This window comes from Rhinatrema bivittatum, chromosome 8 (assembly GCF_901001135.1).
Source record: "Rhinatrema bivittatum chromosome 8, aRhiBiv1.1, whole genome shotgun sequence".
Classification (NCBI taxonomy): domain Eukaryota; kingdom Metazoa; phylum Chordata; class Amphibia; order Gymnophiona; family Rhinatrematidae; genus Rhinatrema; species Rhinatrema bivittatum.
In genome coordinates, this window is record NC_042622.1 from 18,846,760 (window position 1) to 18,858,897 (window position 12,138).

At 45.5% G+C, this 12,138-nt stretch overlaps 1 protein-coding gene across 1 annotated transcript; it reads right to left on the reverse strand.

The window, feature by feature from the left end:
• Positions 1–262: 262 nt before the first annotated feature.
• Positions 263–11,475, reverse strand: TUBB1 (tubulin beta 1 class VI). Its single transcript, XM_029611670.1, has 4 exons — positions 11,328–11,475; positions 9,682–9,790; positions 6,594–6,704; positions 263–3,715 (listed from the first exon to the last, which is right to left on the reverse strand). The coding sequence occupies exons 1-4, from the start codon at positions 11,382–11,384 to the stop codon at positions 2,622–2,624; spliced, it is 1,371 nt and encodes a 456-aa protein (XP_029467530.1). The 5' UTR covers positions 11,385–11,475; the 3' UTR covers positions 263–2,621.
• Positions 11,476–12,138: the final 663 nt, after the last annotated feature.

Sequence of the window (12,138 nt, forward strand, 5' to 3'; positions counted from 1 at the left end):
AAGACTCTCAATCCTGTTCCTTCAACGGAATGACAAGCACCATGGAGCTCATGCAGCCTGCTGGCAACTCTGAAAATTAATATTCTTTGTTTATTGTGTGTTAAATTGTCTTTTGCATTTGTAAATTTTAGAGGCATCTTCCGTGCAAAGTCTCAGCACAGTGTCTATAAGAAAGGGAACTCTGCCAAAGCTTTCAGCATCGCTTGGCAGACCCGTGAGTCAATGAGGAAGCTTTGGCAAGAAGAGAAAAAAGTGAGAAGAACCAATTTGAACTATTTTTAATTCAGGAACAAAAGAAAATTTTGATATACAATAAAATGCAGTTAACAAATTGCCAAAACAAAAAGTGCTAGTGTTTAGCAGTAGAGCAGGGGTCCTGAATTGGAAAGCATAGGTTTGTTACATAACTAATTTTAATAGTTTAACATCAAGCACAATTACAAAGAGAGAGTGGTTATACTATTTACAAAATAACTAGGAAAAAAAAATACCACCTTTTCTCTGATAACCTCCGTAATATATTTTTGTTTAAAAAAGCCCAGGCCGATAGCACCATCCACGTGGATTGTGCATTAAAGTTGATTCTGTAGTGTTGCTGACTTCTCTTCCACCCTGTCGTTGCTCTGCCCTGAGGCATGGGCTAATCAGACACAGATCTACAGAAGTGGATTGAGTTCCAAAGAGCGCAGCCTTTGGCATCTTCATAATCCAGAAGTCTCCTACCCTGTTCAGAAACCAGGGAAAGCTCTTCTTGCCTCTACTAGTGAGAGAAATCATTTTAAAGGTGAAGTACTATCAACCACCAGCCACAGCAAGGAAGAGCAGTACCTCTCCAGAGTGCTTGGGTATTTCTTTGTATAATGTCTGATGGTTTGTTTGACAAAACAATGTAAGTTCAGTGACAAGGGACAAGGAGCATTGCCATCCAGCAGCTCCAGATCCCATCATCCATTGCAGTGTGTCAGGGACAAGGAAATCACGAACTGGTGCCAGTTGCTTTGATGCAATAATTTATAATAATAAAAAGCTGAAGTTACAAAAATGGATGATTGGAGTTGAAATATCCTGTGCTATTGTACAAGGCTTTTTACTTATTGTCAACCAAGCACATTGCCCTTATGAGAAGATGTAATGTGGATTTTCTGGCTGTGGTGCCAGTACTGCAAAATGCCGTTTGGTTGACAACACTGCACTGTCCTCCGGCACTATGACCCTCTCCTAGGGAGCCCATTAGCAACTCTGCCCTGGGGAAGTAAAGAGCCCTTGACAGTGGGTCCAACCATGATTTTAATAGAGGATGAAAATATAGTGGGAGAAAGTCTGGGGGGAGCCATTTCTAATCTCTCAAAGTGAGGGAAACCTCGTCTGTGCTACTTCCTCTTTAACACATTTCTGCTGGCCCATGTAAAGGTCTGTGCTATATATTGCATAACAGACCTCATACAGCCTGCCGCGGAATCAGTGAACGTTGCAGCGTGAAGATCTTAAGTTTCTGGAACAAGAAAGGAGGTGGACATTTCATTTTAGCAGTCACCACCTTCTCCAGCAGGACCCTGCGTACAGTGAGTAGGCCGAGGCAGAAGAGAATCTAGGAACACAGGAGTTACGGGATGTTTATGGGCAGCAGACTACTTAGTTTAATCTTTTAAACATTTCTGAGAAATAATCCAGAAAACACTTGTAGTATAAAGAATAGACAGTTTGAGATGGACTCTGCTGCTATTCATTAATTATGTTGACTGATCATCACGAAGTCACAATATCAAATGACATTTCTAATAAAATCCCAAGTTTGGTAAAACAGCAGTGCAGGACTTTAACTATGGAATCAATTTAGGGGAACATACGACTGCATAAGTGCAGAGTCAAAAGCATGGGTGTACTTTGACAATGATCCCCTGAAACGGACCTGCTCATATCTGCACCTCCTAATTAGTGCAGATACCTTTTCTGGCGAAAGCTACATGTGTAATTTTTAAAATGCAAAAGTAGGTGATCCAAATCCCACCCCCAGGAACGCCTCTCCCCCTGCCGGTATACATAGCCCATTGAGGCCCTACATGTGTACTTCTACCTTCTCAAAAAGCCCTGTTTTGCCCACTAAAATGGCTTTAAGATTACTCTTTAAGGCTACTGCAGAGAAAGGGGTAATTTATTCTACTAACACTACTTTATGAGCATCAGACATTATTTGCAAAATCTGTAAAATGAGGTCATTGGTGCAGAAAGGCTGGGACTCTATTGCCTTTCACTAAGGATCAATAGCATCTCCTGTCCCAGCATGTTGGACATATAAAGCTTCCTAACTTATCACACAGCTTCTTCCAACTTGGTGCAGACGTTTATTTGTCAAGGTAAACCCAAAGCTCTGAAATGCAATGCTGAAGTAATTCTTAAGCTCTCTATCTTACGTCAGGGGATGGGGAGAGATATTCATTTACAAAGTGGGTACGAGCGGCAGAATGATACAGACTGCACCCTCGCTGTGCCAATGATAGAATTGTACTGTAATACTGGATTTTTTTTTTTTTTATTAAAGTCACTGATTTAAGCAGTAATCCTAAAGAGTTGCATGAAATGTTTTCCCAAGGCATGGCATAAAAATGCTGCCTTCTAGGAAATTAAAATGCCTTTTCCACTATTTCTGCCACGTGGTACTTGGTTTCCTTCTCGTCCTCTTCCTCGTAATATCCTTCTAGTTCTGCAGTCGCATCCTGATACTGCTGGTACTCCGACACCAAGTCATTGGTGTTACCTTCTGCTTCAGTGAACTCCATCTCATCCATTCCCTCCCCAGTGTACCAGTGCAGAAAAGCTTTTCTCCGGAACATGGCCGAGAACTGATCAGCAATTCGGCGGAAGATCTCTTGGATGGCTGTGTTGTTGCCTATGAAGGTCGAGGCCAACTTGAGGCCCCGGGGTGGGATGTCGCAGACTGCCACCTTGACGTTGTTGGGGATCCACTCCACAAAGTATGCGCTGTTCTTGGTCTGAACAGCCAACATCTGCTCGTCTACTTCTTTTGTGGACATCCGGCCTCTGAAGATGCCTGCCACAGTCAGGTAGCGCCCATGGTGAGGGTCACAGGCCGTCATCATGTTGCGAGCATCGAACATTTGCTGTGTGAGCTCTGGAACGGTGAGGGCCCTGTACTGCTGACTGCCCCGGGATGTCAGAGGGGCGAAGCCAGGCATGAAGAAGTGTAAGCGAGGGAAAGGCACCATATTTACAGCCAGCTTCCTCAGGTCCGCATTCAGTTGGCCAGGGAAACGCAACGAGGTGGTAACACCACTCATTGTCATGGACACTAAATGGTTGAGGTCGCCATAGGTGGGGTTGGTCATCTTTAAGGTTCGGAAGCAGATGTCGTACAGTGCTTCGTTGTCGATGCAGAAGGTTTCATCCGTATTCTCGATGAGCTGATGGATGGACAGAATGGCGTTGTACGGTTCTACAACCGTGTCCGAGACCTTGGGGGAAGGCATAATGCTGAAGGTGTTCATGATTCGGTCGGGGTATTCTTCCCGGATTTTGTTGATAAGGAGGGTTCCCATGCCTGAGCCCGTTCCCCCTCCTAGGGAATGGACAAGCTGAAAGCCCTGGAGACAGTCGCAGCTCTCACTTTCGTTCCTCACAACGTCCAGCACAGATTCTACTAGTTCGGCTCCTTCCGTATAGTGACCCTTAGCCCAGTTATTGCCAGCACCTGAGTTACCTGTTGTAGAAACAGAGAAAGGCATCCATAAAGGTACTATCTTCAGAACAGTGGGGAAAAGAAAAGAAAAATGGCTTTTATCTTTATTAAAAGCAAGATCTCCTTGAGGATCTGCTTATGACAAAGTGAAAAAATCTGTCTTAAGAAGTTGGTCCATTTTTTGGGATATCCACAGTAAAAGAGAATGGAAAAAGGATGATTTGAATGTAATAATTTAAGTATCTTGGAGCGACCATAACAGAAAAGCAAATGAAATTTTAGGATAGATGGCACCCTTACTCCAACACAAAAATAGATCCACAGGTACCAAAGTCAATCTCCTCACGACTACTTTTGTACCGACATTATGCTAACATTGATCCATGAACACAAACAACAACAGAAAGAAGATGTGACAAAAGAAACAATTAGAAATGAAGAGATCTGCTTTCAAGGGCCCTTCTCAGATGTTGTCTTTAGGCAACAGCATTCTGGCCTTTTCCTGATGCCAAGACTGCTGTGATTGGCCCTCCTCCTTCCTGCCCATGGAGGCCAGAAAAGAAAGGCTGTTGCCTGGGCCTACACCCAAGAAGAAAGAGGCCTAGTTACTATGGCTGGAAGGAGCTGCTGTTTTGACATATTTTAGTGGTGTTCAGAACACTTTTAAACATTTGTATATATTTTTAATTAATGAATGTTATTCTGTTTGTCAGTTGTTTTGAAAGTAGTATGGTTTTACTATTATGATTGTTTTATATTTCTTCATTTTATTGTTTGATATTTTATTTGGGATGGTGATGTTTCTTTTTTTGCCTAGTTGCACTGCATACAGAGCCTGGCTTGTCGCAACTTCCTTTTTTTTTTTTTGTGTGTGCATATGTCTTTTTCTACTTTATGGTCTCTCTTTGCTGAGGGTCTGTCTGTGTTCAGCACATATGATCAAGGTGAGGTGTTCTGCCAGCATGCAGTTTCTGTTTAGGGATCTATAGCAGCCTGGCTTGTTCGGTAGTCGTAACAGGAACTGTATGAATGTTTTAGGGCCTGGTCTTATAATGTGCAGTGTTGCCTTTTCAGAGGTAGGATTGTTACTGTTTGAGGGCTAGCAGTTAGTGCTGTTTTGGGAGGCTTGCTATATTCTAATTGTAATTCAATTTACTCATGGCTTTCTGAGGGCCAACACGTTACAACAGACCTAATACCATAGGGGTTCCAAGTGTCCCTTCTGATTGGTATTACAGAAATACATGTAAATATAACATACTCATGTGAAATTTGTTGTTATAAGTGCATAGTTTTTAATTGTGTGTGGGAAGTGGGGATGGGTGCCAGCCTGTAAGGTTTGCACCATCCCTGCTCATCTGGCTTATGATATTTCAGCCGATAACAACCGCCATGGTCTGACCTCCTCTGCAGAATGCCCTGGAATAAGTTGCTGACATGCAGTGATGAAATGGATGGAAAGGCAGAAGCTGTTATCTATCCAGCAAGGACCTGGTGAAGCGGCATCAACCAGACTAAGCAGCTTTTCATCCCAGCTTTTCATGTTGCTGGTTTTGCCCCCATAAGAAGGTTGTTTCACAAATTTCCCCCTCCCCCCCCCCCCCCCCCCCCTTTTTTTTTTTGGTAATTAATATTTTCTGAGATCACTTATGAGTCTGCTCCCTTTGACCTTCATAGCATGATCTCTTGTTCTGGAACTTTCCACTGAAAAAATAAAACAGGTTTACTCTTGTGCATTATTAATATCTTTGAAGTATTTAAATGCCTTTATCATATTTCCTGTCTCTCTCCCCTCTCCTCCAAGGATGTAGACATTTAGATCCTTAAGTATCAAGTCCTAAGGCTCCACCCCATTTCACTAACCCTTCTCTGAACCGCCTCGGTTCTGTTGATATCTCTCTGACCGCCAGCACTAGAGAATCATGAGATGTATAAGCTTGATTTATGAAGGAGGTCAGTTTTGCATAACTTAAGTTACAAGAAAGCCAGCTGGCGGGGGAGGGGCCCCAGGACAGGAATTGAGAGGAGTCTCTGTCTTATCAATGGGATGGCAGGCTTTCTCTGCAGGAAGCGGAGGCCTGCAGTCCCCCTCATGAGAGCTCTAACCTTGCTGGGATCTGCAAACTCATCCTGCCCCAAGCAAGCTGCCCTGATAGTGACGGGGAAACAAGCCGGAGGGAGAGAGAGAAAAGGATAAGCACACATTAATGGTTCGCTGTTCACTCGTTTAATAGTTTCACATCTTCACCAGGATCAACTAGTGGGGTGCCCCCAAGCCTGTCCTCGGGGGACATATTTTCCCTTTGAAAACGATCTCACCAAAACTACCCCCATGTTTTTACGTTTGCTAATATGTGCCCACGGTTGTTTTGGAGAAAAATACACTTGTACTTTTGAAAATGCAAACTCTGCACGTAAGGGCAAGGCCTGCCCTGGGACTGCTTGTGCAGGTTTACCCACCTCCCGGGCAGTTTTGTAAGAGGGCATTGCCTTGGGTAAACTGCTGTGCCACCTGTGGAAGTGACTTTGAAAATGACCCTCCCCGTGTAAACATGCATGGAGCAGCCCGAAAATCTGAGAGGCAGGGAGCGGGGACCACAGGCAGCAGGCTGGGCTAGGCCGCCCGCTTTTTATCACATCCAGCATGGACCAGGCAGCTTGAGGAGCAGTGGCAGAGGTTGGTTTGTGCTTTACACGCTCAGCATCTGGTGAAGAATGAAGCCTCAAAGCCAAAGTGTCTGATGTAGAACCAACTCGCAACAGCCATCCTGTATGTATTGTGTGAACTGATTAAAACATGTAGAACTATTAAACAGCACAAACAGGAGCTAGAGAAATACGGGTCTTCCATTAAACAGTAAAGGTGGTGCTCATGTTTTTAATGCAGTTGCTGACTTACCATGAATAAAGTTGTCAGGGCGGAAGAGGGGACCTATTTTACTGGATCGGAGGCTGTCCATAGTCCCTGGCTCCAGATCGATCAGGACAGCTCGAGGCACATACTTGTGAGCTGCAGAAAAAAGGAAATCTATCAGCTTCAATCTGCGGCCTACCTGGAGCAGGAAGATGAAGAAATATCGGCAGCGTAGATGGACCCTACTGTTCTTATCTGGCCTCGTATTCAATGTTTAAAATCAGGTCTTCTAAACAACTCGATATCGCAGAGATTTCTTGGCACTCATTTCAAAGAAGCAGAAGAAAGGTCAATGAGCTGCTGCCTTAGTCTGGCATTAATAACTCATAAAGTGATATTAGTTTTATGGATATTCTATAAAATGTTAATTTCTGTGCAGTTATATCACAATTGGGGTCCTGCCCTGGATTTGCCTCTGAAGAAGTTAACAGTAATTTAGGAGCAGATAAAGTGGACCAATGTCATTCAAATGAGAAAGATACTATGCTCTCAAAGAAACACATTTTAAAAGAGTGGCAGTGGAAAAATGAAGGCAGTTTTGAAAAAACCAACCCTTAGGCTGCTGTCCCAGCCCTGTCTTTAACTGCTTTCTTCCCTGAGTTTCTGCTCGGTTCCTGCTGAATGTGCCTCTGTGCAGCTTCAAGGAGTCCTAAGGCGACCCAGCACCCCTGCTCCTTGACTCGTGCACACATATTGATTTTAAGATGCTGTGACCTAGCCAGGAAAAATGGTCTGCATGCCCTCATGTACCCCAGGACAGCAAGCTGGGCCCGTTGCACATCCCTGGCAGAAGGAGAAGGGGCCATGGGGTATCAGAGTCCCCGTCAGATGAGAAACAAATAGAGCAACCACAAGTGATACAAAAGGCAAATGCTTCTCCATCATCAGCTCTGCTTTCTGCTTCTCCTTTCCATAAATGTGAATAGTAAATTGGCACAGGCTTATCCCCCACGTGTTTGGTTGTATAAAGGATTATTTCATTCTTAGTTCACGGACGAGAGACCACAGTACCTGCCTTTTCGGGGGGGAGGGAGGGACAGCAGCTTCCTCCTGCTCCTTTGGATTTCCATTTCAGACAGATACAGCCCCAACAGAGGTCACAGCACCACCACAACCCAGATGTTCTCCATCTGTATCGTCTCTCCCTCTTTGTCCTCCTATTCTGGCCCCACCCCCCCAGTACAGCTAGGGACCGCACCCATCACTCAGCACTGTCGCTAGATGGAGGTCTCCCCTCCCTGCCTGGGACCGTGAGTGCTCCCTCCAAGATGTTCCCGAGCCCTTCTGGCCTGAGGATCAAGATCCCAGGAGCCAAAGCCGGACCCTTGTGCCCCCAGGGTGCTGCTGACGCCCGGCCAGCCCCGCCATCAGCATCTTGAAAGTTACATTGGAGGAGCTGATAGAGGCAGGGGTGGAGCCAGAACTGAATCTGAATATGGGTGGACCCTGTTCTAGCTTCCTGCCCCACTCCACCCCCACCCTTGTACTTTTACCCCATCTTATTTGGCTCTGCACAGCGGTGGCAGGAAACCCTTTCATTTCTGGCAACAGTCTGTGTCTTCTGTCTTCTTACTTTTCCCTTTCCCTGGCTGGCTCTCTTGTCTCACTCTCCCTTAATACGAGATACTTAAGAACAATTATGTGAATAGGCTTCCACCCAGGCCAGGCATTCCTTACATTTTAAAGTGCTGAGAGGAGGAAGGATAAATAATTTCCTGCCAAAAGTAAAGCAGAAAGACTTTGCAGGCCTGGGAACCTTACAGGGCAGCGGTGTTTCCCTCTTCAAGTTAGCCTTAAAGCCACGGATCCCAGTGCCTGCAGGCCCTCTAACTGTTGCACTTTTAAGGGATGACTCAGATGTGACCCCGAGTCTGCTGCTGGGGGAGGGGGCCTGAGCTAAATCAGGGGGCTCGGGCCCACCCACAGGTACACCCCTGGGGTGAATGGGATTGCTGGTTCTTTAGAGATCCAAGGACTGGTTTCAATTAGGGATGTGCATTTGTTTGAGATTAATACAAAAAATACAAAGAATAAAACTACCTGGAAAAGTTCATGTATTTTTGTGTTTGTGGTATAAATTTAAAAAGAAAAAGGCTTCCTGCAGCCCTGGAAATGCCCTCCCACCCTGCAAAACGTGAATCTGAGGCCCAAGCCACACCAGGTCCCTGCGACCACCCCACCCCATTCCCAATTCATTGGGGGGCCTTCCAGAGCCTACCCGCACCCATCCCCCTGCTTAAGTGAGCTGAGGAGCTCCCGCCCTTTGCTTGCCCCTTTCCTGGGTGCCCACTCGCCCCCACCCAGGTCCCGGAACTTTAAAAATGGCTCCATCCGATGGATGGTGACGCATGTGGAGGCGCTGATTCGGAGCGCTCTGCCACACACACATGTATGATCAGCTTTTCCCGACGTCTCTAATGTTATTAGGCTATAATAGGAACCGATGAGGAATCTTTCATTTTTATGCAGATTAATGCGACGTGGATTTCCCCACTGCGCCATTTTTTCAAGCTCCAGGACCCAGGCAGAAGCGAATGGGCATTGCCCCTACCCTTCAGCACTCAGGATCCAGAAGAGGAGTAAGTGGGAGACCATGGGGGAAGCAGATTTAAACAGGAGGGAGGGACGGGAAGGCCCGAGCTCTGCGTTCACGTTTTGTAGGGTGGGAGCGGCTTTTCAGGGCCATAGGAGGCCTGGGTTTGTTTGTTTTTTTTACATCAGTTTGGGGGTTTTATTGTATTTTTGTAAGTTTTATTCTGTTCAATGTTTATTTGGGTTTGGCAAATGAAGCGAAAAAAATAAAATTAAATGAACCAAAAAAACCCTGCCCCCACCCTCCTTAATAAAAAGAGCTGAAATGACCAACTTGGGGCTGACCGTGCCTCGTTCCGATCTTATTCCTCGGGTCAGGACTGCATCTCTTTATTAGCTGAGCTTCTCCCTCTGAAAAGCTGGAACAAGGTTGACCTTGAAGGCCTGAAGCCCTGGCTGTGCCCAGCGTGTAACTATTTAGCTCTGTATCTGGGTGCACTGCCAGTTCTTCAAATTCATTTTAAAAAACAAAACAACTTACAATAAGCTTCGTTGAAGTAGACATTGATTCTCTCGAGCTGCAAGTCGGAATCTCCCTTGTAGTTTCCAGTCGCATCAATCCCGTGTTCATCGCTTATCACGTCCCAGAACTGGAGAGAGAACACAGAGGAGATCTTGGGAGTCATTAAGGCAAAGTGAATTGTAGACCTGTTCCACGCTGGCCCTTTTCAGTCGTTACTTACCCAGTGTGAGGTGCTAAGAAAGAATAACTCATCACGCTGGCTCTCCCCGCCAGGGTGCCCTGCGTTTTTTGTTTGACCGTCTTGAAAGTGATCTCAGTGACTTGCCCGTGCACCGAATGCTATTACCTCAGATTTAATTCCGCTCCTCACGAGTCTGCAGGACATCCACATTCATCAGATGTATTTGCGAGCATTTGGTCGTGTTAGCATGTTCATTTGCATATTTTGGTCATCCCGAAATGCAGGCCTGCCTGTGCCCTCATGGGGTTTCCGTGTGCACGCCTGGCTCCCATTTTCCCAGCGGCACGCGAGAAGGAAAATTCAGACCTGCAAGCCCATGCATGCCATGGAGTGCACCCAGGACTGGAACAGCACGGAGCTGGCTGGCGGTGTGCAAGGATGACTTACGTGCCCACCCGCCCTGAACCAGCAAGTCCCACCGCTCAAACCACCTCCCTGTTTTCCTGGTACAACCTGATACATATTACAAGATCTGTTTTAAATTACCTCTAAATAAATATACAGCCACAGCAGTCTAAGATACTGTTCCATGTTTTGCCCTGTATCAGTCTTATGAATCCCAGGGGTAAGAAGATAAAATAAATATTTTCCACTGACTGCATTCTTAAGAGTTCTTGAGCTACTTAAATAGAAAACGTTTTGAACTTGTCTCATCTTGAGCTATGTGAAGAGGGAAAGAAAAACCTGTAGCATGGCCCCATTTAAAGGCCCAAATATATTCAGAGCCATTATTTGTTATTTCTGGGGACAGATGATGCAAAGTATTAAAACACACCAAGCCACTATCTCAGCTCCCAGGCCTCCGTCCTCTTATCTTAGCAGCACACAAGCATCATCGTGAAGCTGTCACACCCTCAGCTGCACACTACCAGTCCCTTTAAATTTTAAGTTTGAGCCACCGTCGCATTTTCACATTTGATATTTTTAGCTGTCGTTCAGTTGTATCCAATAGCTCTGAAAACAGCTTTTTGACACTGACTTGCATCAGAGCATAAAGACTACAAATTGAAGTTATCGCACGGTAAAGAGACTTAGGAGAAGTCCAGTGCAGGTCAGTGCAGTCAAAATGAGCATTGGCAATGCTCTGCAAGCTCCTGAACCTTTGACTGAGAAAGTATTTGCTAGGATGTAACAAGCCTGTTTCCCATAGACACACATAGCATGACAGCTCCATTTAAATATTGCTCATCCCTAATCAAACATTAAAGCTTTTTAAAAAGCTGAATTAAACTAGTAGCTGCATTGCTTTCTTTCCACAAGTACATCCTTCAAATATGTAATAAAAAAATCTGCATGTTTATTCTGGAACTAAATGCATCTGGGTTGATGTGAGTCTACCAAGTTACAGATGTGGTACCCTACATCTACAGCATTGCACACACATCGTTAGAGGTCAGAAAAAAAGTTTGGAAGTGCTGCTCACCTTGGCCCCAATTTGATTACCACATTGGCCAATCTGAAGGTGGACAATTTCACGCATTTTCCTAATGCTAGGAAGCTCCGTGTCCTGGTTCCCAGACTCTTGGGCTCAGCCCTAGCACTCAGTGTCTGGCACACAAACAGTGGAAGCTGTCCAGAGGCAGCTCTTATACTGCTGCTCTGCTGTCACGCCCACGGGTCAGGCACTCCCTGCACCAGCAGCACATGAACTTCCAGTCCAGAAAACAGCCTGGATTGAGCTGGAAACGCAAAGGAACAGGTGGAAACTGCCAGACAAACCATAATACTAAAGCAGTCTTATCAGGGGAACTCGGCTCTCTCAGCCCTCCGTCTGCCTGACTCCTCTGAATCTGCGTAAGAGATTTCTCTCCTCAAAGCTCGACTCTTGTGATGGAGGGGAATCTCATGCTTGTAAAGCATGGATCATGATTCATCTGGAACCAGGTTACACAGACTGTATACGGATTGGCGGAAGCAAGGAGGGTGACAGAAAACGTATCCTGAAGGGCAGATCCCCGCAGAATGGGAATTTAACAATGTGGTTAATAAGAGAGGAGTCTAACAATCTTACACACTTAGCGCCCAGCTTTCAGACCTATCTGCAGTTCAGCATTTGTGCATGGTGGGTGCGTAGAGATTAATGCTAATTTTATGAACTGTGAGGCAGGAGCTGGAGTTTATAAAATACCACAGATTTCTGTTCCAAAAGGACGTGTGCATGTTTCAGTAAGTGCTTATACTCCCCATTCAAGAAAACGCGTACTTTCTCTGCCCTTTTGACAAACATACAGGTA